General features: G+C 45.6%; 2 protein-coding genes and 1 long non-coding RNA gene across 7 annotated transcripts in view; 2 read left to right on the forward strand and 1 right to left on the reverse strand.

The window, feature by feature from the left end:
- The window catches only part of ACADVL (acyl-CoA dehydrogenase very long chain), a 35,444-nt gene extending 31,884 nt beyond the window's left edge, over positions 1 to 3,560 (forward strand). The window contains exons 18-20 of the mRNA XM_083410331.1: positions 246 to 318; positions 857 to 932; positions 1,625 to 3,560. Of these exons, the coding sequence (XP_083266457.1) occupies positions 246 to 318; positions 857 to 932; positions 1,625 to 1,762 (287 nt within the window). The 3' untranslated portion in view covers positions 1,763 to 3,560. The remainder of the gene's footprint in view (positions 1 to 245; positions 319 to 856; positions 933 to 1,624) is intronic.
- Positions 3,561 to 6,942: 3,382 nt separating this feature from the next.
- Positions 6,943 to 14,691, reverse strand: LOC310663262. Its single transcript, XR_014504450.1, has 2 exons — positions 13,326 to 14,691; positions 6,943 to 7,233 (listed from the first exon to the last, which is right to left on the reverse strand). It is a non-coding gene; the product is annotated as an uncharacterized lncRNA (long non-coding RNA).
- A 2,863-nt stretch (positions 14,692 to 17,554) lies between these two features.
- DLG4 (discs large MAGUK scaffold protein 4) overlaps positions 17,555 to 26,084 on the forward strand; it is a gene marked incomplete at its 5' end in the record, with an annotated part of 134,807 nt that continues 126,277 nt past the window's right edge. For all 5 annotated transcript variants that reach the window (XM_083410228.1, XM_083410229.1, XM_083410218.1 and 2 more), the window contains 2 exons: positions 17,555 to 17,671; positions 20,277 to 20,347. Coding sequence is in view for 4 of the 5 variants with exons in the window: in XM_083410229.1 (XP_083266355.1) it covers positions 17,578 to 17,671; positions 20,277 to 20,347 (165 nt within the window). The remainder of the gene's footprint in view (positions 17,672 to 20,276; positions 20,348 to 26,084) is intronic.

Below are 26,084 nucleotides of genomic sequence, written 5' to 3' on the forward strand. Positions count from 1 at the left end.
ATTGAGGGTAAGCAACTGGAGAGGGGCTGTTAGTTTCATGGACTCCTTGCAGGAGCAAGGAATGAGGTGGCTTCTTAAGAGAACCCAGCTGCCCACTATTGGGAACAGGATCCTGGGAACGTGGATCTCTTGGGGGTGTTATTTGCTGTGCTTATCTCCATTCATCCCTCTCTGGCTTCCTGGTATAACTGCTGGTATCTGTTTTCTCTCTCTCTGCTCTTCTCCCCCCTTCCCACAAATCCCAGATGAACAATTTGTGTTGAAACGCATCGCTGACAGTGCGATTGATTTGTACGGCATGGTTGTGGTGCTCTCCAGGTAAGGCCTGTTTTCCAGGAACGTAGCAAGTTGCCTTGTATACTGAGTCACACCCACCGATTCATTTCTATTGTCCAGCTTTCCCGAGTTTCTGGTGGGAAGTCTCTACCAGCCCTCACTGGCAGTGCCGTGAAGGATTGAACCTGGAATCTTTTGCATGCAGTCAGCTATGCTCCCCCACTGAGCTATGACCCTTCCCCTCTTCTGGTTGCCCCGAGAATAAGTCCCCCACCCCAAATCCCATTGAATCATAGAATCATAGAGTTGGAAGAGACCACAAGGGCCATCGAGTCCAACCCCCTGCCAAGCAGGAAACACCATCAGAGCACTCCTGACATATGGTTGTCAAGCCTCCGGCAGGCCATGTCCTAGAATCTTAGGATTGTAGAGTTGGAAGGGACCCAAGGGTCATCTAGTCCAACCCCCTGCAACGCAGGAATCTCAGCCTTCGAGAAAGCTTCTTTCTGCGGAGCTCTGGGGTCAGTTTTCTCGCCTCCCCAAAACCAATTCTCATGCCTTTTCTGTCTTTCTCTGGTAGGGCATCCCGGTCCCTGGAGCTTGGAGAACCCACAGCCCAGCATGAGAAGATGCTTTGCGACACCTGGTGCATTGAGGTAAGGAGCTCCGCTGTTTTTGCTTTGCATGAGAACAGCCGTTGTGTTTTTTAGACCCGGACGTGGCTCCCTGTTTTATGTGATCTCTGCCCAGAAATCAGTGGTGCGTGCTTCACTCTTGGGGCTGTGATTGTATTGCTCATTTATTTAAAGCATTTTTTAAAAATCCCACTCTTGGACGATCCTTTGAGTGGCTTATGAATGTAAACTATAAGGCAGTGCCTGCCTGTCTCGCTCCCTCCCTGTGAGAAGTGAGGTTACAAGGAACCAGGCAGAGGGCCTTCTCAGTAGTGGCACCCGCCCTGTGGAACGCCCTCCCATCAGATGTCAAGGAAATAAACAACTATCTGACTTTTAGAAGACACCTGAAGGCAGTCCTGTTTAGGGAAGCTTTTAATGTTTGATGTTTTATTGTGCTTTTAATTCTGTTGGGAGCCGCCCAGAGTGGCTGGGGAAACCCAGTCAGATGGGTGGGGTATAAATAATAAAGTATTATTATTATTACAATTTAAAAGTCATAGCACAAAAGGAAAATGGGTCCGGAGGGAGGAAGAAAAAAACAAACCCTGAGGCACAATCATTACTTTAAGCAAAGGTGTGTGTGGCGCATCAAAGAGAGTGGAGACTTGGTACTATGTGCTGAGACCTCCACCATTTTTATGCTCCATCTCTCTCTCTCTTCCCCCACTCAGGCCTATGACCGCATCACTCAGAACCTGACCTCCCTGCGTTCCGACAACACGCGCCACTTCTTCAGGAACCTCCGGGGCATCTCCAAGGCGTTGGTGGAAAACGAAGGGGTGGTTTCTCACAACCCTCTGGGCATCTGAGGCGCGCCAGCTGTTCCTGGAGCTGCCTCCTACACCCTCTTTGCCCCCCCACCCTAAGAGATGTAACAATTAGAGCCTGCAGATTCAGAAAGGAGGGGTCAACCGTCCGTAGCTCATTCCCCCTCCCAAGAGAAATATACCTCTTTGCTTGATAAATGCCTTAATGGACTCCTGTGCATTTTGGCAGGGTACGTGAAGACTAGAGTATGATCTCAGAATTGTAGAGTTGGAAGGGACCCAGAAGGTCATCCAGTCCAACCCCCTGCAATGCAGCTATTCTTGTGCTCAAGTAGTAGGTCGAATTTTGAAGGAGTGGGGAGAGGCTTTCATTTGAATTCTGTATTTGGCTTCCTTTGAGAGTGTGGCAAATCTTCCCCTCCACGCATGCGCAGCGTGACCTTAGCGAAGACTCTTCTCCCGTCCCCAGTGCAATTATCATAAATTCTGAGGTCAGAATTCTCTGAATTGCAAAAGGGGACCAGACTCCTAAATCCAGCTGCTTGCCTATTTCGTTGGCGTCCCAGAATTCACGAGCCACTTGAGTTGGAAAGTTTAGCTATAAATCAGCGCCGTGTATAAAGCCCTCTGCCTCTTGATTGCTGTATTTTCTGCGGGAGAAAAAACCTATTAAATTGCATCGACAAATCTGAAGAGCTGCTGAAGTGGGATAGATTTTTCAGAGAAGCTGTCCGGTGTAATGCACGTGTTTGCGGCTGGATCAGGCCCACCTAATTCAGTGTCCTGTTCTCACAGCGGCCAACCAGGTTCCCCCGTGGGAATCCCAGAAGCAGAGGCTGTATGCAGACATGCTTTTGCCACTTGCGATTCCCAACAAAAGCAATACTGCCTCCGACGGTGCAGTTAAAGCATAAGAAGAGCATGGTTGCTGGATCAGGCCAATGGCCCATCTTGTCCAGCATCCTTTTCTCACGGTGGCCAACCAGGTGCCCCAGCAGGCAGGGCCTGAATGCAACAGCAGTGCTGGCCCCATTTTGTGACTCCCAGCAGCTGCCTCCAACCGTGCATGTAGATAGAACATAAACCATTGTGGCTAGCAGCCGTTTGAGAGCCTTTACCTCCAGGAGTTTGTCTTGTCCTCCTGTAAAGCCATTGTAGTTGGTGGCCACCCGCTACCTCCTTGTGGGAACGAACTCTGCAGTTTAACTTAGGTTAAATGAGAATTTCCTTTTATCCGTCTTGAGTCTTCCAAGTGTTGATTTAAAAATAGTCGCTGACACACACGCAGCAAATTAGAGAAAGTGGAAGGCAGAGCATGGGTTTTTAGTACCCAGTCTGCAAGGCTTTTTACAGAAAAAGGGGGCTGGGGGACGTTTATAGTGGCAGAGGAAAATATGTCTTGCCAATTGAGCAGTTTCTGTGACGTTCCTGGGGTGGAAGGGATTTGAGCCATTGGGGGAAAGGATTGTAAAATAAGTAGCAGAAGTGCCCTCATCCCACCCAGAATGCCAAGTCTTGCATTTTGGGTTGTATAATATACACATCTTGGCCTCCCAGCGCTCATGTTAACTTCTTACCTCTCTTTCTCAGCCAAAATTGGGTTGGAGTTTGGCACTTGTTGGAAGTAAGAGTCTTGGAATTTAAGTCTGATGTTGCCCATGTCATTTAAAGGGGGGAAAGTTGTCACAGTTGAAATGCAATGTTGGGGGGAGTGGGCCATCCCAAGCAACTTTTTCCCCTTTCGGATCTGCTGTACTAATGATTGTTGTCAACATTCCCACTTATGGATGCCATCTGATTGTAAGTTTTATGAACAGTGTTATTAAACATGTGAAACTGAGCTGGTGTATGCTTGATGTAACTTGTCACGTTACAAACATTTCTAAAAGGAGCTCTCGGCTGTGACGTTTTTAAAACAACCTCCCTTTTGAAAACAATTCCAGAGCCTGAGTATTTTGCTGGATCTCAAGCCTTTCGTGAAACTTTCGCCTGACTCTTTGTGATCTGGGATGTGTCGAGCTGCAGGCTTCAAAAGGGGCCTGACCAATACTACATCTCCCAGAATGCCCTTGGGGAGGGGGTAGAGTTTGCAATCTGTCCTGCAAATCTTTTAAGCTGGCAGCTGTTTGGGAGAGAGATTAGGAGATTAAGGTTGTACATGTACAAACTGCCTCCGAGATGCCAGTGAAAAGGCAAGGTAAGAAGGCCGTCCCGTCATTTGTTTTTATTCCTTTTGGTGAATGCTCCCCTCTCCCGTGGAACATATTCAGGGTGCTGGCTTGAGGGGAAGGGTGGTTCCTCCATTCTAGGGCTATAAATCTTTAATCCGTTTTCCAGTTCCTGTTTTGTGCACGGTTACGCGCACACTTCCTCTTAGGCTAAAAGGTGCAGGGAGAAATCTTAGTCTGGGGCGAGAGAGTGCTGGTCATTCCGCTGCCCATTTTGGCACTGCGGGTTTGTTGATTGAAACAGTAACCCTAAGCCGCCTCTTATCATAAGGGGTATGGAGCAGGCTGGTGGCAGAGTTACTCCGTATTGGAGCATCCCCTTTGCATGCCGGATTGCCAGAAGGTCCCAGGTTCAGTCCCAAATGGTGCTTCCAGTTAGGGCTGAAATCCAGGGGAGCCTCTGCTAGTCAGTGTGGACAATATGGAATTAGATAGACCTCTGTGATCTGATGTGGTATAAAGCAAATTTCGGTGTTCCTATGAGATGAATTATGAATAACCGTATTAAGTTTGCCTTGGCAACATGTCGTTGAAAAGCCATACAGAAAAATATATTGGGAAATGCTGTAGCTCAGTGGTAGAGCTCCTGCTCTGCATGCAGAACGTCCCAGGCATCTTCAGGTAGGGCTAGGGAAAGCTCCTGTTTGAAACCACTGTCACTGAGTGTGTAGGCAGTACTGAGCTGCATGGTCCAAGGACTTTGCATGATATAGTTTTATATTCTCTTCCACTCAGTTAATTCACTGAAGAGTGGGCGAGGGGTTGAGTCTGTGTCTTCTGGGATGTTTGCAACTGAGAGGTGTTTGCCCCGTGAAAAAGGTATCACTTGTGGGAAGGGGTCGTAGCCCAGTGGTAGAGTATCTGTAGTGCATGCAAAGCATCCCAGATAGGGCTGGGATCTTCCCCTGCCTGAAACCCTGGAGATGCACTGCCAGTCAGTGTAGACAATACTGAGTTGTTGTTGTTTAGTCGTTTAGTTGTGCCCGCCTCTTCGTGACCCCCTGGACCAGAGCACGCCAGGCACCCCTGTCTTCCACTGCCTCCCGCAGTTTGGTCAAACTCATGCTGGTAGCTTCGAGAACACTGTCCCACCATCTCGTCCTCCGTCGTCCCCTTCTCCTTGTGCCCTCCATCTTTCCCAACATCAGGGTCTTTTCCAGGGAGTCTTCTCTTCTCATAAGGAGGCCAAAGTCTTGGAGCCTCAGCTTCTGTCCTTCCAGTGGGCACTCAGGGCTGATTTCCTTGAGAATGGAGAGGTTTGATCTTCTTGCAGTCCATGGGACTCTCAGGAGTCTCCTCCAGCACCAGAATTCAAAAGCATCAATTCTTCGGCGATCAGCCTTCTTTATGGTCCAGCTCTCACTTCCATACATCACTACTGGGAAAACCATGGCTTTTACTATACGGACCTTTGTGGGCAAGGTGATGTCTCTGCTTTTTAAGATGAATAGAGTCAGATAGGCAAATAGTCTGTATAGAGCAGCTTCTTACGTTTCCCTGTGTGTGCATGTGCATTGGGGTGTCTGAGCACTTGTTTTGAGTATGTTTGTGTTGCAGGGATCCATAATTTGGATAGCGCTGAGGTGCTGTTGTGCACCGTGCAAGACTGTACATGGAATGAGGAACAGAGGCATTCTTACACTGGCCCCATTGTCAATTTATTTTCTGAGGCTTCTGAATAGCAGTTGCCGGAAGCCTCAGGAGGGGAGAGAGCTCTTGTGCTTGGATCCTGCTTGCGGGTTTCCCTCCAGGCATCTGGTTGGCTGCTGTGAGAACAGGATGATGGAACAGGATCTATTGGACTGATCCAACAAGGATCAGACAGAAGTGAGACTCTGATCCAATTGACTTGGGAACACTGTGTGAACAGAACAGGTGAAGTGTGTGTGTGTTACGCATTGTGCAACAAAGCAATGCAGCCACATTTCATAGAATTGTAGGGACCTCCTTCCAGGCTGATGCAATGCCTTTCCAGAATATGCATGAATAAATGCCTATTTCCTATCCCTAATCTATTTATTTTTAACGGGGAGGCTTGCCTACCTTCTTGCTGAGGGGAGTAAGGCTTCCCTTAACCAAGACCAAAGGAATACAAACTGCACATGTGCAGAGATGCTCTTCTTGATTACTTTGCATGTCCTGAGGCTCAACCATGACAATAGGAACTTGTCCCAGGACTCTGGGCTAACTCAAAACATCCCAAAGGGCTGTAGCTCAATGGCAGAACATCCACTTTGCATGCAGAAGATCCCAGATACAATCCCCAGCAACACTTCCAGGTAGGGCAGGGAAAAATTCCATGTCTGAAACTCTGGAGAGTCATTGCTAGTCAGCTTCTTACATACCTAGCCAATCAATAATTTGTATAGGCCTAAATGCACTAGGAGGGAGCATATTTATAATTTTTAAAACAGCCACTGCTTTGGAGTAGGCTAAAGGAGCCTTGTCCCCCCTGTGCTCTGTCTCCAACACTGGATACAGCTTTAGGGGCCTCAGGATGAACAAGAATAAGTCCACGTGCTGCAGTGTCTTTGCGGCTATTGCCAGGTGCATGGTGCATCCCTGACCTTGGTAAGCCGTGAGAAATTGAGACTTCCATATTTCTGTAGAGCATTTATAAACCTTCCGCCAAAAGGTTCCTACAGTAGTATACAAAACCAAAAGAAAGGCACTTCCTGTCTGCAAGCTTGCAATCTGCAAGACACAAGGCAAAAATGTTGGGGAGGGAGGAAGGGAAAAGCAAGCTCAGATAGCAGTTCTGGTTCTTATAATGGGATCATATACCAGTAGTTCTGGCTATGCAGATTCTGGGCATCTTGAAGAGCAAATCCTCCCTTAAAGAATTCCTTCGCATCCCACCCCTAGTGAAATCTGGGAAAACAGCTGGTGCTGATATATTGGGGGGGGGGGGCATGAGGGCAGGGCTGCCACAACAACAGATACCTTCGCTCAGACAGCTGATCTGGGGGCAGGTGAAATCGCTGCTTTTTTCTGGGGGGGATGCAGGGGTATGCATACCCCTAAACATTTTGTACTTTTGTCCATTTACTGTATTTATTTTCCCCGATTTGAACTATAAAATGGCGATTTTCTTGAGTCAAAATGAGAGTACTCCTAAAGATTTTTTATTAGAAAAAAAGGAGTCGGTGAAATCCTTGCAGGACTGATTGAGTCGCTGCCCTCCCTTGTGGATTGTGCCTGCGGTGACTCTCAGCAACATCTGAATGTGCGCAAACTGGTTCCATTTAAAAACATCTGTGCTTGGGATGATACGAAATGTTCTGCCTGTAATGAAGATTGGTGAAAATGTTGTGTGATGTTGCAGTTAACTAGCAGTGGCATATATGCACATAATGTGTCATGTTTCTTACCAGACTTTATACCCCAAGCTGGTCCCCTCCAGATGTTTTGGACTACATCTCCCATGCTGGCTGGGGCTGATGGGAATTGTAGTCCAAACATCCTCCGATAGTGGAGAAGACTGGTCCTACCATTAGTGTGACCTGTTGCTTACGGTGAGGAGAGCAATTATGTTGTTCGATCTATTTCTGTCCTGCTTTTCCTCTCCAAGGAGCCCTAGTGACAAGCAACGAAATAACGACACCTTTTTAAAACTAAAAAGCAATATTAAAAACATTGGAGAAAGGACGTAGCTGGTGGGTTGTTCCTCATGCAAGTAACAACTTAGTTTGTAGCATTCAAACTCTAAAAAACTCTTAGCCCAAGAGTTGGTGAACAGGATGTTATAAGCAAGTTTACAGAAAACTGTGCAGAGCATTTCCTTCGCTCCTCAGAGTTCTGTAGGGTTGCCACATTTTAAAAAGTGAAAATCCTTTTCGTTGAGCTTTTTTTTTCAGTTTTGACCAAAGTCGTTGAACTTTTTTTTGCAAAATCTCTGGGGGGAAAATACATTTTTGAGCTATTCTTAAGGAAATTAATAATAATAATAATAATAAGAAGAAGAAGAAGAAGAAGAAGAAGAAGCCGCCACTCTGGGCGGCTTCCAACAAAGATGAAAAATACACTAAAATGTCACATATTAAAAACTTCCCTGAACAGGGCTGTCTTCAGATGTCTTCTGAATGTCAGGTAGTTGTTTATCGCTTTGACATCTGATGGGAGGGCGTTCCACAGGGCGGGCGCCACTACCGAGAAGGCCCTCTGCCTGGTTCCCTGTAACTTGGCCTCTCGCAATGAGGGAACCGCCAGAAGGCCCTCGGAGCTGGACCTCAGTGTCCGGGCAGAACGATGGGGGTGGAGACGCTCCTTCAGATATACTGGACCGAGGCCGTTTAGGGCTTTCAAGGTCAGCACCAACACTTTGAATTGTGCTTGGAAACGTACTGGGAGCCAATGTAGGCCTTTCAAGACCGGTGTTATATGGTCTCGGCGGCCACTCCCAGTCACCAGTCTAGCTGCCACATTCTGGATTAGTTGTAGTTTCCGGGTCACCTTCAAAGGTAGCCCCACGTAGAGCGCATTGCAGTAGTCCAAGCGGGAGATAACCAGAGCATGCACCACTCTGGCGAGACAGTCCGCAGGCAGATAGGGTCTCAGCCTACGTACCAGATGGAGCTGGTAAACAGCTGCCCTGGACACAGAACTGACCTGCGCCTCCATGGACAGCGGTGAGTCCAGAATGACTCCCAGGCTGCGCACCTGGTCCTTCAGGGGCACAGTTACCCCATTCAGGACCAGGGAATCCTCCACACCTGCCCGCCTCCTGTCCTCCATAAACAGTACTTCTGTCTTGTCAGGATTCAACCTCAATCTGTTAGCCGCCATCCATCCTCCAACTGCCTCCAGACACTCACACATTACCGTATTTTTCGCTTTATAGGACACACCCCGGACCATAGGACGCACCCAACCATAGGAGGGGGAGAACAGGAAAAAAAATATTCTCCCCCTCTCTGCTCAGTGCCCCTTCAGCGGAGTGGCAGGAGAAATGGCGCCCCTTCCATTTCTCCTCCCGCTTCGCTGAAGGGGCGCTGCGCAGAGAGGGAAAACTGTGCAGTGCCTCTCCAGCAAAGCGAAGCCTGGAGAGCAAGAGGGATCGGTGTGCACCGACCCCTCTCGCTCTCCAGGCTTCAGGCGGCTATCCGCAAGCCTTAGGAGTGCAGTGGGAACTCCTGCTGTGCTCCAAGGCTTGCTGATAGCTGCCTGAAGCCCCAGGAGCGCAGCGGGAGTTGGCACTGCGCCCCGGGGGCTTCAGGCTGCTATCCGCAAGCCTTCGGAGCACAGCAGGAGTTCCCACTGCACTCGTGTTGGTGTATTTATTTCGGAGGGAGTTGGGGGGTCCGGGGCCCCGCCACGCAAGATATGTAGTTGATGGTGCGTTTGCCAGGGTATTTGGGTATCCCCGAGTTCGTCCTGTATTTCCGGTGTCAATAAGAGTTTATTATTCTTGTAAATGTCCGCTAGGTGATTTAGCCTTTGTGCTGCGTGATGTGATGGAATAATGGGTGATAAACCAAAGAGATTAGTGGGGTTGGGGACAATATGCCTACTTTTTCTTTCCATGCCTTAAAAATGGATAGTGTGAACCTATTTAGTGTTGTGGGGAGGTTTTTTCCAGCTTGTTTTGGAGGAAGGGATATCTAATTCCAACTGATCCTACTATCTCCTAGAATGTATGTTATGATGTGTGTTTGGTTGCCAAGGTAGTAGTATTCTATATTGTGAATTCCCCATCCTCAGTCTGAGGTCGAGAAGAGCAAGTAGTTGAGACCTGTTCTTTAAGTTTTGTACGATAAAATGAGTGGTTGTAATTTGTTCGGCCACATACTAAGATGGTTTGGTAGATGGTGGAATGAAAGGGTTGAGAACGGGTAGCTTAATTTTGGAAGGGTGATCGTTTTGATCGTGGCTATTTTATCTGAGAGAGTGAAGTTCGTATTGTTCCATCACCTCAGGTCTTTGTTAATTTGTCGCCACGGGGATTTTTAATTATGGAGCTATAATTTGTTGAGGTTTCTGGATATTTGAACCCCTAGGTATCTGAATTTGGTACAACAGAGTTTTATCTTTATTTTATATATTTTTGGATATGAGGGAGTGTTGAAACACATTGCCTCAGATTTAGCAAACTTCACTTGTTGGCCTGACACCACTGCAAAAGTGTTGAGTTCTTTGGCTAGGTGCTTGCTGTATTAATAGGGTATGGTGTTGTGACCATTAGGCCTGCAAAGAGCCCTAGTTTATATGTTTTATCTTTTATTTCCACTCCCTTGATATTCGGGGCTGCCCGGTGTTGGATTGCTAGAGGTCCTAGGGCCACAGGGCCACTGTTTGTGCCTCTTTGGATTGCTATAGTGTTAGAGTCCATATTGTTACCGGTAGCTAAAATCTGCACTTCCGACTTGGGTTGCCATACGTCCGGATTTCCCCCGGCATTTTTTAAAAAGCGAATTCTGCCCAGACATTGTTTGTGACGGTCAAATCCTGGCTATGTTGGACGTAGGGCAACCCTAGAGTTCTGTGTAACATAGAAGCTTGGGAACACAGGAAGTTGCCTTATACTGAGTCAGGTCATTGGGGTCCATCTAACTCAGTATTGTCAACACTGACTGGCAGCACTGCCTCTCTGGGGTTTTAGAGTTTTTAGGGGTTTCTGAATGTTTTATGTAGTATTATGTAGTTTTGTGGTAGTTTTATGTAGTTTTGTGGTAGTTTTATATAGTTTTTCAATTTAATTGTTCTGCATGGGACAATGACAAAGATATAGTATATATCATATAATTAAAACAAAAGAAAATAAATGAGCTTATAGGCTAAATGAAAGAGTTCTTTCTCTCAGCAACTTCACAGGGTCTCAGGAACTGGGAATCCCAAAGTCTCATTTTGCTCTGCCCTCTTGATTCAAAATGGCTCCCAGCGCTCAGACGACAGGAACCCTCATGCTGAGTTTGGTGAGGAGGGGCGTCTGAGCCTACAAAGGAGACACTCACCCACCAAGCAAGGGCTTCAATCTGACCCAGACCTGCATCATTCTTTTTATTGGGTGGTGCTTAACTAGGGTTCATTTGGTCAGCCATCTTGATTCAAAATGGCACCCGCATCAAAGCGTCTACAGCGTCCACCATGCCCATGTCAGGAAACCTCGTGGAAAGTTTGACAGTGGGAATCTCGAGAGGCGGCTGGACCTACACCCACCCACCCCCAAAAAGAAGGGCAAAGTCAGGTCAAAAGTCAGTGTGCTGAATCAAAATGGTGGCCGGTGTCGAAACCACTTTCCAAAATATATATTGTGATAGGAATTTTGAGGTCTTAGATATACGGTAATGTTCATAACTGCACGTACATAGATCAGCACAGGAAGGCCGACGTGAAGCCATTTTGATTCCTAAACTGAGCAAATGTTTTCTCTGCAAGGTCAAACTGGAAAAGCCTCCCCATTGTCTTTTCCTTCACAAATACCGTCTTAAGGGTATGTCTGTGTTTGAATAGGGTGTGAGCCTGTCACCTGGCCCAGGAACTAAGTATTTATCATTACAAAAGACTGGCCAGGCTCCCCAGGCAATCCAATCAGGTAACCTGCCAGACAGGAGATAAACAACAACAGGAGAAAAACAATATTAAAATTTCTGTTTTAGACCGCCTTTTCTGTGATGTAGGTGTGATGTATCTGAGGGGTGGTCTTAGGTTACACCCCTTCTGTGATATATGTATGTTTCTGGGGGTGGTCTTGATCTACAGGGTGGTAATTTCAAAAGTCTTTATAATGCCTTGTGTGCCATTTTTCTGGGTTTGTCCTCTCTCCTGCGTGTGAGGGGAGCACCCTGTTGCAACAGATCAATAAAGATCAGGCTTACTAGCTGATTTGCTTCTCAATATTCTCTGGTTGGCCTCTGTTATTTTCTCCTACCAATAGGGAACCTACGTAAGGACTCTATATGGGCTCTTGGATACCCCATAAGGGAAAAGGGCAGATTTTGTTTACAACAATATTAGATAGGCCAGATAGATGAGTGTAAGGGGATGAGAGGGATGGAATGTTGGCATGTGCTGTGTGCTGATTGGCTGAGGGTGACGGGTGACAGTTGGAACAGGTGTGTGTGACAGTTAACGGCAGTTGGGGTTTTGGCGGGAAAAAGAGAAGGGGGTAGAGTAGGCAGGATAGGAATAGAAGTTTAAGCACATGTTATAAAATGCTAAGTATCACCGGGGAGAAGAGTTGGTGGAAGAAGATTGGAAGAAATTTAAAGACTATCTACAAAAATATTGCAAAATGACTGAAAAGTAGAATGATGTTGGATTGAGGTTAAGGGGTTTTTAGCAATAATGCTATGGAAGAATATGAAAAAATGGAATATTAGCAGGTGGAAAGTTAAAGCTATAATATATTAAGATCAAGATTAAGATAAAGGTAAAGAGGGAAAGGATTTGCTGAATAAATAAATTGAATTGGAATACCAAGAGGGGAGGTGTGGGGAAGTCTAAGAAATAAGCATATGCAAGATATGTTATGAAAGATGGAATTGCTTTTAACTGTTTTTTATTTTATTTTTGTTTTTTTGGTTTTTCTTTTTGTGAAAATTTTAATAAAATATTATTATATATATATATATATAAATGCTAAGTATCCAGACATTTATTAAGAGCATCATGTAAGAACCATTATATCCAGCTTTTATTTATGCTTTTATTATTTATTGTTACATAGTGAGCATTGCCAACAACCCAAAAAGCGCCTTACCTCATACCACATGCAAACAATAAATTATGAGGGAAAGGCATGGCAACACACCTATATAAACCAAGACATCCATATTTCCCGAGCTGGAGTGGATGGTGAATGTCAAGCCTCTTAAGTCAGAAGCACAGGAAATAAAATACCACCAGATGACTTAAAATTGTCCTGGATCATCCATCCCTCTAGAGACAGCACATAAATTGTATATTTCTACACACACACACCAAAAAGACAAATGTAATCTGCTTTGAGGGGTTTTGTTTTTTCCTCCAGTCAAGCATTGTATAAATTTCATAAAATAAATAAATTAAATTAAATGTAGATTTCCCCCCCAACGTTTTCTATTGCTGGGCTATTGAAACCCTAGCTGCAGCAAACATCCATGTCAAACGTCTTTTAGAGCGGCAAGCTTTCATGTTATCAGTCCGCACAGTCAGCCATGACAGTTGTGGGGAGGCCTAAACAGGGGATTTAATTATTTTATATATTTTTTGATACACCTGAGACCATTGGTTGGTATACCTGAGACAAGATTTTATGGCAAAAATTAAGATTTATTGCTCAAACTGCCTCATGTTTGGCCAGGCTATCTGGGCTGTGACAAAGACAGTCAGAGATAGTTTGGATTGATTGATAGATAGATTGATTGATTGATTGTCACTCAGAAATAATCGTATCTTACATAGTGGCAGTGGAAGTCCAATAGTGAGATGATTTGAGATGCTCTATAAGCCCAGAGCGGGCAGCCCCATGAGGCAAAAAGGAGCCATGGGGAGTTGAGAGAAATATTCATCGAGCAAAATAGGATGGGTAATTTGAATTAAAGCACCCTTTTGCCACCCATGAGGCAAGGTGGGGTGACTGCCTCAGGGGGCAGGATCCACTGAGACAGCAGTTCCCGGTGTAGATCTTTATTCCCCCATTGTTCCTCGTGTTGATCTTCACCCCCCTGGCAGGGAAGGGACACCATTTTGTGGTTTCTGTATCTTCATATATTCACTTGAAAGCACAAGGTCCCGTCCCCCCACCCTCCATGTCTTAGACTGAAGAGAGAGAGGTCACCTCCGTCCCCTTTTTGCTCATTCTCCACACGCCATAAATTTTGTGTGGGTGAAGACTGCAAGATTATGTTACCTCACACTTCTTCTGGACTATCATCGTTCTAATTTAAGATAACGTTCCACAACATTTCCTTTTTTATATATATAATTTTTTTATTTGTTTTTTAACATATCGTTTTCAACAGTAATTAAACATACTTTTACATCTTATTCAATTTTTTTTTACTTCCATCAATCCTGTCTGAAAATTTTCCAATCTAATCTCTTAGTATGCATTCCTTAGATTCCCTATTACATTTCAAACTCATAACCAATATCTCTATCTTTTTATACTTTGTAACCCTTCGTATATTTCTCCTTACAAAACTTCTTGTAGTCCTACTAGCGTAATTTGTTGATTACAGTTGCTCTTCAGATAATTCATATACTTATTCCAATCTTCTGTAAATCTCTGGTCCCGCAGGTTTTGAATCTTTCCTATCATTTTGTCCATTTTGTTCCCACATTTCCAATGCACAACGAATGGGACAGTCTCTATGGGGTATCTCCCCCTGAATTTTTCACATATTTGATTTTTTTTTGTAAATAAGGCTTGTCCCTTTGAAGCATTCAGATGCAGTAGCCTCCCCAGCTATACCCAGCGGTAGACAAAATGCAACACAAAACCAATAAAACTGCATTATAATAAACAGAAATTCAGTAATAAAGAGAGTGCAATCTTGTGGGTCAGGGAAAGGCTAGTAAAAGGACATGTCTTCAGACAAATGTTTCTGAAACAATTAACAGATGATTCTTTATGTACGCTGCTCTCCATAGGCGGCTGGCTCAGCACCATTTATTTTGTTATTTTCCAACATTTAAACCCCAGCTTTCCATAAAATATTCAAGGCAGTTTATAATTTAAAAATGAAGCTATCTTTCACCATGGCAGCATCTACACTCCGGATCTCCTTGCCCATTGATATGTGTTGAAAATTCATAAGAACATCGTAAGAACATATTATTAAGAGGTTAAAATCACTCCGGAATGCTGGGGAATTGTTTAAAAACAGTGTTAAAGCTCAAGTGGAGTGTATACTGCAGGTCAGGAAAGGTACCATGACGGCTAAGAGGTCGCCAATGTGGTTAACAAGCAGAATCAAAGAAGCTATTAGAGATAAGAAGGCTTCATTCAGAAAAAAAATGAAGTCATCAAATTGATAAGACAAAAAGGAACACAAGCTTTGGCAAAAATAAAAAAAATGCAAGCAGACAGTAAGGGATGCTAAAAAAAAAAGATTATGAGGAGCACATTGTTAAAACTATTAAGACAAACAAGTTGCTTAAATACAAGTTGCTTAAATACATTAACAGCGGGGGGCGGGGGGGGGAGAGTTTAGACCATTGGATGACAAGGTAGTCAAAGATGTCCTAAAGGAGGATAAGGAGATTGTGGAGAAGCTGAATATCTTCACAGAGGACGATATAGGGCATATCTTGGTGCCTGAACTAGCTTTTTCAGGAAGGGAGACTGAGGAACTGAGGAACTGAGGCAGATAGTAGTGATGAGAGGCCTAATAGACAAATTAACAACTGACAAATAGTCAAATCTGGTTGACATCCACCCACCCAAGAAGTCTGAAAGAACTCAAATGTTAAATTGCTGATCTTCTAACAAAAATATAGAACTTGTCTCCCAGATCAGCTTCCATAGCCAATGTAACGCTGATTTTTAAAAAAGGAATCTAAGGGAATCCTGAAAATCACAGGCTTAATGTCTCTTTCCCAAGAAAACTGGTAGAAAATATGATGGAAGAAAAAATAAGCAAGCATATAGAAGAACAAGCCTTGCTGAAGCAGAGCCAGCATGGCTTAAGAGCATTAGAAGAGCCTGATGGAATCAGGTCAGTAGCCCATCTAGTCCAGCATCCTGTTCCCACAGTGGCCAACCAGTTCCATGTGGGAAACCCACAAGCAGGACCTGAGCACTGCCTCTCCTGTGGCTTCCAGAAACTGGTATCAGAAGTATCAGTGGAGACAGAGCATAGCCAACATGGCTGGTAGCCATCAATAGCCGCCTCCATGAATTTGTCCAATCTTCTATTAAAACATCCCAAGTTGGTGGCCTTCACAGTCTCATGCGAGTTTCATAGTTTAACTATGTGCTATGTGAAGAAGGGAGGCGGGTGGCCTGTGGGTTAAACCACAGAGCCTAGGACTTGCCGATCAGAAGGTCAGCGGTTTGAATCCCCACGACGGGGTGAGCTCCTGTTGCTCAGTCCCTTCTCCTGCCAACCTAGCAGTTCGAAAGCACATCCAAGTGCAAGTAGATAAAGAGGTACCGCTCCGGCAGAAAGGTAAACGGCGTTTCTGTGCACTGCCGTGGCTCGCCAGAAGTGGCTTAGTCATGCTGCCCACATGACCCGGAAGTTGTACGCCGGCTCCCACGGCCAGTAAAGCGAGATGAGCGCCGCAACCCCAGAGTCGGCCACGACCTTTACCTTTTATGTGAAGAAAGTGGGTAGAGAATGGCATGGAAAAGGTGGAAAGAGAAAAGTTTTCATCCCTTGATCATAACTCCTAGAACTCACGGACATCCAGTGAAGCTGAATGTTGGGAGATTCAGGACAGATTAAAAAAGTACTTCTTCACATAGTGCCTTGTTGAAACTATGGGACTTACTCTCACAGGAAGCAGTGATGGCCACGAACTTGGATAGTCTTAAAAGAAGTTTAGACAAATTCATGGAGAATTTGGCATGTCAAGAACTTGGCACGTCAAGAGCGCCGGAACAGGAATAACTGTTTATGGTCATGGATGTCAACTTATGTGTATAAGCTGACGTGCTAGAATTCCTGGGGGAGGGGGGAGAGGGTGCCTGGAGGATATATATACTGCATGAAATTTCTCATTTCTTTGGACTTGCTGTGAGCTGACCACCCAAGTGCCTTCTGCTATCCAGAGAGCAGAATAAACTCTTTTTCTGAACCAACCCTCGGTGTCATTTGACTTCCTTCCTCCCGTCCGGGAGCAACGCTCACCCTACCAATTAGTAAAGTCCAATAAGGCTACACTATCAACGGCTAATAGCCATGATGGCTGCAGTCTCCCTCCACTGTCAGAGGCAACATGCTTTCAGAACACCAGTTGGTGGGAACTGCAGGTGGGGAGAGCATTGCTGCTGCACTTGGGTTCTGTTCTCAGGCTTCCCAGAGGCACCTGTGTGGCCCCCGTGAGGACAGGATGCTAGACAAGATGAACCATTGGCCTGATCCGGAAGGACTCTTCTTATGTTCTTTCTAGGCAGGCACCTTACGGTATTGTGTTTGGTGCCTGCTAAAAACACTTCTGCGTAGGCAAGCCAATCCAGACTGGTCAAGTTAATATTTTTAGATGTAAGTTTCTTCTATACTGTATATTGTTAACTGGTGATTTTATCACTCTTTTTTTTTGGGGGGGGGGGGGGAGGTCAACTAGTTTTTTAGCAATAATTTTAATGTATATTTTATATAAACTACTTAGAGGTTTTTACAATTAATTGGCAAACAAATTCTGTTAAATAAATAAAATAGAATTACCGGGTATGCACAACAATTATCTACCTACCTAACTAAATGCCTGCACTTGAGACAGGCCATAGCACGGATGTCCATTTTAGAGCTGAGCAAACTGAGGCCGGGGATGAAAAAAATGGCATCTTTCCTTTCTAGAGTGGGGGGTTAACCCCAGGGCCCCTGTCCTGTTGCCTCATTACCTCCTCCTCTCCAAGTGAGGGGTAGGAAAACCAAATCTTCCCTTTTATGTGTGTTTGTTTGTGGGTATGGGTCTGGTGTTGAACCCCCTTCCCTCTTTCTCTTCTCCTCTGTTCCAGACACGACGGCGGCCCTGCGCCTCATGGAAGAGTCATTGTTGCTGGACCAGAATTTCCGACACAAGGCAGAAAAACTCCTTGGGATTTTCCAAAGTGAACTGTTTCAAGCTCTCCTGGGTGCGTATGGGAGGTAGCTGACACCAGGACTGATGGGGGGAGCAAGCCAGGGTGCTGCTTGAAGAAATTGAGGAGGAGCCTAATGGGCAAGGGGCAGGGCTTACATGCAGTACTCAGTCCAGCTTTCCCAAGCCTGGGGCCCACCAGATGTTGTAGTCCAAAAGAGCTAGAGGGCTCCAGGTTAGGAAAAAGTAGTTTAGTTTCTGAAAGTCAATGCATGAGTCATTTCCCTCCTAACAGCCCAACTCCCAAATGTGGAATATGAGGTGCAGGGCAGGGAATGCACTCTGACTGTGCTCAGAGCCACACTCATCTTGATTAATAAAAGAATTGTAGAGTTGGAAGGGACCCCAAGGGTCATCTAGTCCAACTCTTTGCAATGCAGGAATCTCTACGAGATCATACAAGACAGGCGGCCATCCAACTTTTGCTTAAAAACCTCCAGTGAAGGAGAGTCCACCACCTCCCGAGGGAGTCTGTTCCACTGTCAAGCAGTTCTTAACCATCAGAAATTTATTCCTGATATTTAGTTGGAATCTCCTTTCTTGTAACTTAAATCTACTGGTTTGGGTCCAATCCCTCATCTTCCATGTGACTGCCCTTGAGATATTTGAAGATGCTAACATATCTCCTCCCAGGCTCCTCTTTACCAGGCTAAACATACCCAGTTCTCTCAACCATTTTTCATACAACTTGGTTTCCAGACCCTTGATCATCTTTGTCACCCTCCTCTGCCCACACTCCAGCTTGTAAATATCCGTCTTAAATTGTGGTGCCCAGGACTGGACACAGTACTCTAGATGTGGTCTGACCAGGACAGAATCGAGTGTGGCTATGACTTCCCTTGATCTGGACCCTAGACTTCTGTTGATGCAGCCTAAGGCCTTGAAGTTAATAAGCCCTGCCTGCCCCATATGTATAGATAAGCTAGAGAACTAGGTTCAGAAGCCAATGAAGTGTGGCGTTGTGAAGGAGGGCTACTGAGAAAGTGTGCAGGAAGCGAAAAAGAACCTGAAAGCTTCTTGGAGAGGCAGAAATAAGAGGAAGCTGCCTTATGCTGAGACTATTGGTCCATGTGGCTCAATATTCTCTACACTGACTGGGAAAGCTCCCCAGGGTTTCAGACAGGGAGTGTCTCCCAGTCCTATGTGCAGATGCATCAAGGATTGGACCTAGGATCTTCTGTAGAGGCTCTGCTACTGAGCTGCATCCCTCTCCTAAATAGTGGTGTAAATGGGCAAGCAGACATTGCATATTGGAGGGGGCAGGGCAGGGAGAATTCCCACTAAAATTTTCAATGACCGCCGTTTCCCAGGAGAGAAGTTTTTGAAAAACAGTTCCTGACTATATTTTTAGATTAAAAGATCTTAAGTTATTTTTGAGCAGGGATCTCAAGTCCTGTAATTTTCCAAGATTTCAAAACACTGTTTAGAGGAGCTAAAAATGCAGAAGGCCAAGGGGGGAAATGAAGCAACTGTGTTTAATTTGTTTTGCAGGTGGGCGGGTTGCACACGGGTTCAAATAGCCAACGAAGTGCGGTTAGCTTTATCACGGGGTACAAATACTTTTTGAAATGGGTACCTGAGCCTTCACCAACTTAGAGCCTTCTAGATGCTTTGGACTACAACTCCCATCAGCCTTGGCTGATAGTAGTCCAAAACATCTGGAAATCTGAAGCATAATTCCCTGAGGAAAGGGAAGAGGATCTAGCTGGAGGCAGTTGCTTATCTGAACTTGATAAATTGAGGAGGGTCTTAAAGCAATGAAGCAATAGGGGTGGGGGAGAGAAGTGGGCGAAGCTTAAAAGTGGGAGGAGCTTGTTGGTTGGCTGGGGTTTAGAAGGGGAATTGTGGGGGAAAGAGAATGGCCAAAGTTAGGGAAGACTTTCTTCTTCTTTGGGAATTAGGGAATCAGAGGGGAATTAGGCATTATCTCCTGAATACCAGGCCTGAGCTTTGAAGGGGAGGGAGGAGGCGGGAGATGAAGCTTGTGGTGAGCCTTGTTGAGCTTTCACCATGGAGGGCGCCCAGGTGTATGGGTTTGGGGGCTGCTTTCCTCCAACCACGCAGCCCTCTCATCTCTCACCCTTGCTTCAGGGCCCAAGAGCCTTGTCTTGTCATACACCTGCTGAGTCTCCCTAATGCTAGGAGGCAGCAGCCTCCTTATCTTCCTCCTCCTCCTCCTCCTGATGCCAGAGCTGCACCTGCAGAGACTCAGCCAGCCAGCCAGCCAGGGAGGGGTTTGGCTCAGCTCGTGGGTCTAAATATAGGCTTTAATCTGAGTTTCATAATTACTTCTGAGCTGGGCTGAAGGGAGGTAGGGATGGGATGCCCGGAAGCATCTAGGAGCTCAGCTGTAAGGCGCTTGGTGTGCACCTGGGGAGTCCTAAGTCCTTTTCTTCCCACACCTGTGTGGCCAGCTGCTCCCCTTGGCCTACCTTGCAGGAGGATGTTCTTTGCAGAGGAGGCTCCTCCAAGGCCTGTTTTGTGAAAATGTGCCTCCCAGATAGTGGCTTTTATTTTTCAGACAAAAGAAGAAAAAGAAATATTGGGGATCTCCCCCTTTTTATCTAATATTAAACTTTCCATCCATGCTCTTGGTTTAGATATCCAGGAGTTTTATGAAGTGACCATTGCAGACACTCGCCCCACAACTTCACGGAGGTCTCGGCCTAAGGTAGGTGCTCTTTTATCAGTGATTTCCTTCCTCTTCCTATAGCTGTTTACTTTCTTAGTACTCCTGAACCCAACTCCTTGGATTCTGCCTCAGTGGAATTACAGAATTTGCTGCCACTGGAGGCCGTGATGGCCACCAAACTGAATGTCTTCAAAAGAGGATTAGATAAGTTCATAGAGGAGGATAGGGCTATTGTTTGTTGCTTTTGTTTTAGCTACTTATTTGTATTTTTATCGTGTGAGGAGCCCTGATATATTTTGATGAAGGGCGGTAAATAATAATAATAATAATAATAATAATATAATAACAATAACAATAACAATAACAATAATAATAAAATAAATAATGGCTACCAGCCAGAATAGTTATGCTTTGCCTCCGCAGTCCAAGGCAGCAGTGCTCTTGTATGTCAGCTGCTGGAAATCGCAGGAGGGGAGAAGGCTCTTGTGCTTGGATCCTGTTGGTGGGTTTATCACAGGCATCTGGCTGGCCACTGTGAGAACAGGATGCTGGACTAGATGGGCCTGCTTTGGCCTGATCCAGCAGGGCTTTCCTAATGTTCTTATTGTGCACCAGTGGGAAAAAAATCCAATGTAAATTTGAAGTGATTCTGTGGTCCCTGAGTGGATTGCTAGCTAGCTAGCTAACACCATCTTATATATTTAATTTAGAATTTTCTTTACATTTATATCTCTCTTATTTCTTTTGACATGAAACCCAAGGCGACATACATGTGGTTCCTAGGCAGTCACCAATCCAAGTACTGTTCTGACCTAGACTTGCTTAACTTCAGCAAGGTGATGGCTTCATGTGCCTTTAGACCAGACCCTGGGGCCCTCCTGGGGCCATCAAAGCAGTATCTTTGTACAGTGGTACCTCGGGTTAAGTACTTAATTCGTCCCGGAGGTCCGTTCTTAACCTAAACTGTTCTTAACCTGAAGCACCACTTTAGCTAATGGGGCCTCCTGCTGCTGCTGCGCCGCCGGAGCACGATTTCTGTTCTCATCCTGAGGCAAAGTTCTTAACCCGAGGTACTATTTCTGGGTTAGCGGAGTCTGTAACCTGAAGCGTATGTAACCTGAAGCGTATGTAACCCGAGGTAACACTGTACACCTGAAGTCCCAAGAGCCCTTTTCATTTCAAGCCCTGTTCTGAAGGTTTCTCTCCCTTGAGGACATGAATACTGGGAAATGGGTGCCAGGGAGAGGCAGAACACAGCTAAATGTTTTTGGGGAAGAGCTGTGGCTGTGTGGTGTAACCCAGCTCTTGCACGAGTGGGGATCCCAAATTCAGTCTTCTGTATCACCATTGGGAATGGATCTGGGCTAGTGTGGTTAAGATCCTGGTGCCGGTCCAACAATATAAGGCAGCTTTACATATGATTTAAGCAAGAGACATGGCAACAGGAAGTTGAAGATTAAACTGTCCAGACTCCTTGATGTTGTATGCAGAGCAGTACAGACTGTTTGGATCGGATGGGTTGGAGGGAGTGCTGTAAGGGACTGTTGGGGGATGTTCTTTCTAATTGAGTGAACTTCTGGTTAATTAATCTCACTGCTTCTCTTCTGGGAGAATGGAAGAAGGGAAATAGACACGGAGGAGAAGCGGAGAAAAGAACTGTGGTCTCTCTCTCTCTCTCTCTCTCTCTCTCTCTCTCTCTCACACACACACACACACACACACACTGGTGGATCTGCTTCAATGAATCCGGCCAATTAGAGGCCACAGGTGCCTTCTCATGCCCTGAAACGATGGAGATATGGATTCATTGGCTTTGAGCTTCAGTACCGACGCGGGTGGCACTGTGGGTTAAACCACAGAGCCTAGGACTTGCCGATCAGAAGGTTGGCGGTTCGAATCCCCGCGACGGGGTGAGCTCCCGTTGCTCGGTCCCTGCTCCTGCCGATCTAGCAGTTCGAAAGCATGTCAAAGTGCAAGTAGATAAATAGGTACCACTCTGGCGAGAAGGTAAACAGTGTTTCCGTGTGCTGCTCTGGTTCGCCAGAAGCGGCTTAGTCATGCTGGCCACAGGACCCGGAAGCTGTACACCGGCTCCCTCGGCCAATAAAACGAGATGAGCGCCGCAACCCCAGAGTCGGCCACGACTGGACCTAATGGTCAGGGGTCCCTTTACGTACTTTGTCAGTGGCATGCTCCTCACGTACGGTAGTTTGTCCTGGACTTCACAGCTTGTAGTAACCTCCACAACCCTCTCATCTGTGTCATTACCCAAAAGAGTACTCATTAATGGTTACTCGTCATCCTGGAAAAAGTGACAAGTGGGGTGCTGTAGGGTTTTGTCCTGGGCCTGTTGTTGTTCAATGTCTTTATAAATGTCTTGGATGAAGGAATTGAGGGGATGCTCATCAAATTTGCAGGTGACACCAAACTGGGAGGGGTAGCTAATGCTGCAGAAGACAGAATCAGAATTCAAAATGATCTTAACAGATTGGAGAACTGGGCACTAGCTAACAAAATGAATTTCAGTAGGGACAACTGTCAGGTTCTGCACTTAGGCAGGAAGAACAGATGCACAAATATAGGATGGGGGACACCTGGCTTACTAGCAGTACATCTGAAAAGAATCTAGGGGTCTTGGTGGACCACAAGCTTAACATGAGTCCACAGTGTGATGCAGCAGCAAAAAAGAGAGAGCTAATGCTGTTCTAGGCTGCATCAACAGAAGTATAGTGTCCAGATCAAGAGAAGTAATAGTCCCACTCTATTCTGCCTTGGTCAGATCAAACCTGGACTATTGTGTCCAATTCTGGGTACCACAATTTAGGAAGGATGTTGACAAGCTGGAACGTGTGAAGGAGGGCAACTAAGATGATCAAGGGTCCAGAAGCCAAGCCTTATGAGGAGCACTTGGAGGAGTTGGGTATGTTTAGACTGGAAAAGAGGAGAGTGAGAGTATATATGATAGCCATCTTCAAATATCTGAAGGGCTGTCACATAGAGGAGGGAGCAAGCTTGTTTTCTCCTGCTCTGGAGTGTAAGACTCAAACCAATGGCTTCAAGTTGCAAGAAAGGAGATTCCAACTAAACATTCGGAAAAACTTTCTGACAGTAAGAGCTGTTCAGCAGCGGAACAACTCCCACGAGTGGTGGGGGACTCTCCTTCCTTGGAGGTTTTTAAACAGAGGTTGGATGGCCATCTGTCATGGATGCTTTAGCTGAGATTGCAGGCAGTTGGACTAGATGGCCCATGGGTCCCTTCCAACTATTCTATGATTATCTGTTTCTCTTGCTGCTGCCTGTTACAGCTTCCTGTAGCAGTGAGTTCCACAGGTTAATTGTGTGTGTGTGAGAGAGAGAGGGGGGGGCTCGGAATACTTCTTCACCAACACCTCTGTTCTGTTTGTCACACACTGGAGATGTCTTGCTTGTGGGTTTCTCATTGGGGCATCTAGTTGGCCACTATGAGAACAAGATGCTGGACTAGGTGGGTCTTTGGCTTGATTCAGCTGCTGCTGCAGTACTCTTCTTATGCTCCCTTTCTCTTCTCCCACCTTCACCCCACTATGGAGCTGAAACCTGCTCCATCAGGGCCTCTACAGTGACAGGGTTCTATCCAACATTAGTTGTTCTCAGAGCGGTCCCATTGAAATGAATGAATGTGACTAACTTAGGTCCATTGTTTTCAGTGGGCCTATTCTGAGCATAACTTCATTGTTTCGAGCTCAGGTTTCTTTTCCCTCCAGCACCAAAATAGTCAAATGGAGGTTGACAGGGCAGGGGTGGATATAGAAGCAATTTCTGAGGAACCAGGGCAGAGTGGCAGGATAAGGATGTGAAACAGGAACAAATAGAATCTATGAGGTGAGGTTCACTCCTGGAGACCCCACTTTCTGCAGTGACTGAGAGTCTCTGCATGACCAAGGCTGATCTACTAACCACACTTTTTCCTAGATGTGTCAGATCTGGCCATGTCTGTATTAAAACTCATTTGAATTACTACCATGGGCTTTGCGTATGGTTGCCTTTGAAGAATGTCCAGAAGCTTACAGCTGGTTCAGAATGTTGCAGTGGAGCGGCTGCTGAATGGGGTGAATTATAACAGGAATGGGGTCTGGAAGCAGCCCTCTAAAACTCTCTATGTGGCCCTTTGTCTGTCCCTAGACAATGCCCTTTATGGGCCATTTCCCATGTGTTTTTGTCTGGTTGGAGTGTGTCCTTCGAAGTGCAATTATTTTATTTTATTATTCAACATGTTTAAATTCCATATGTCCCCAAAGGAGCTGAAGGTGGCATACATTGTTCACTTACCTGTTTTATCTTCACAACAACCCTGCAATGTAGGTTAAGTTGAGAGACTATGACTGGCCCAAGGCCATGCAATGAGTTTCAAGGCTATGTAGGGATTTGAACTCTAGTCTCCCAGGTTCTAATCCAATACCTCTAACCACTGCACCATACTGGCTCTCTTGATTAACTGCATGGCTTTGGGAAGAATAATAGGGACCTGCCTTTCTGATGCATTACATGTTAAAGCAATGTTTGAACACTCATAAATCTATGTATAAATGCTGAGAATGATTATTTATTGATGTTACAAGCATGGTCCTTGCTAAGAAGATGGGGAAGCATATATAGGGACTGAGGAAAGGAGAATGAGCAGTCCCAGTGGGGGAAGGGCAGAGCATGGCTTGGGGGGCATGAAAGTGTGCTTTTCTGCACAGATGCAGTTGCTCAAAGAGGGGCAGATCCTGGAAGGCCTGGAATTTAGATCTGCCTTCTCTCTGTTTCTCACCAATGACCCTCCTGTTCTAGGGTGGCTTAAGAAAGAGACAGAAGATAAGGCTAGCCTGTTTCCTCATGGGTTTTATACAAATCTATAGGGCAGCCACGTTACAGTTCTGCTTGTCTCATCTCAAAATGGCTAGCATAGAGCAGGGAAAGGTGCAGAGAAGCAGGACAAACACCAGAACTAGAGTTGCCCTTGGCACAGTGCTGATGAGCTAAGCAGATCTTGGCTCAGCTCTGCCACGGCCACCACATGCTTTCTCTGCTGCTGCTGCTTTGGTGGTGGCTGCGTTGGCACCACTCACTGCCCCTCCACTGGGCTTCTGGATTCACTTCATTGATGGATGGGCACCACCACTTTTGAGTGGGAGCTAAACTCTGCTCCCAGCCATGGTGACCACTTGCCATCTTACAATACCCAAAATGCAATCCCTTGCCCCATACATCTGTTAAATCCACAGATTTAATATATTTATAATCCTGCTTGAACTATAGATATATGAAATTAGTAAATTTTATAGATCTGTGGGCCAGGGCATTACATAAGTTCATTAATAATATTTTTGAGTGTACAATGTACACTGTACAATGTACAATGTATGTATTGTTTTTCTTTCGCTTTTTTCCTTTTGATGTGTTTGTCGATTTGTTCTTTTTTTTGTTTATTGAATGTGGAAAATAAAATATTATTTAAAAAAAAAAAAAAATAATATTTTTGAGTGACTTAAAAATGGAGGAAAGCTAGCACAGATGGGACTCAAGTTTGGCTCCTGTTCCAAAGTGGGGCCGTTTCCTGTTGCTGAAAAGCCTCTGAGGTCTGTTTAGCAGTGAATGGCAGCAGAACCTGGTCAGGCAAGTGAGGGGCTCTGCTGAGACTCTGGGCCCCTTGTCAAATGCCTGACATGGTTGACAGCTGGCGCCAGACCTGCTGAAAAGGGCAACTGAAATGATCAGCAGTTTGGAGCAAGCTCGAGTATTTGGGGCTTTGTGC

The sequence above is a fragment of the Podarcis tiliguerta genome, assembly GCF_965153285.1.
Source record: "Podarcis tiliguerta genome assembly, chromosome: 13".
NCBI classification, from domain to species: Eukaryota; Metazoa; Chordata; class Lepidosauria; order Squamata; family Lacertidae; genus Podarcis; species Podarcis tiliguerta.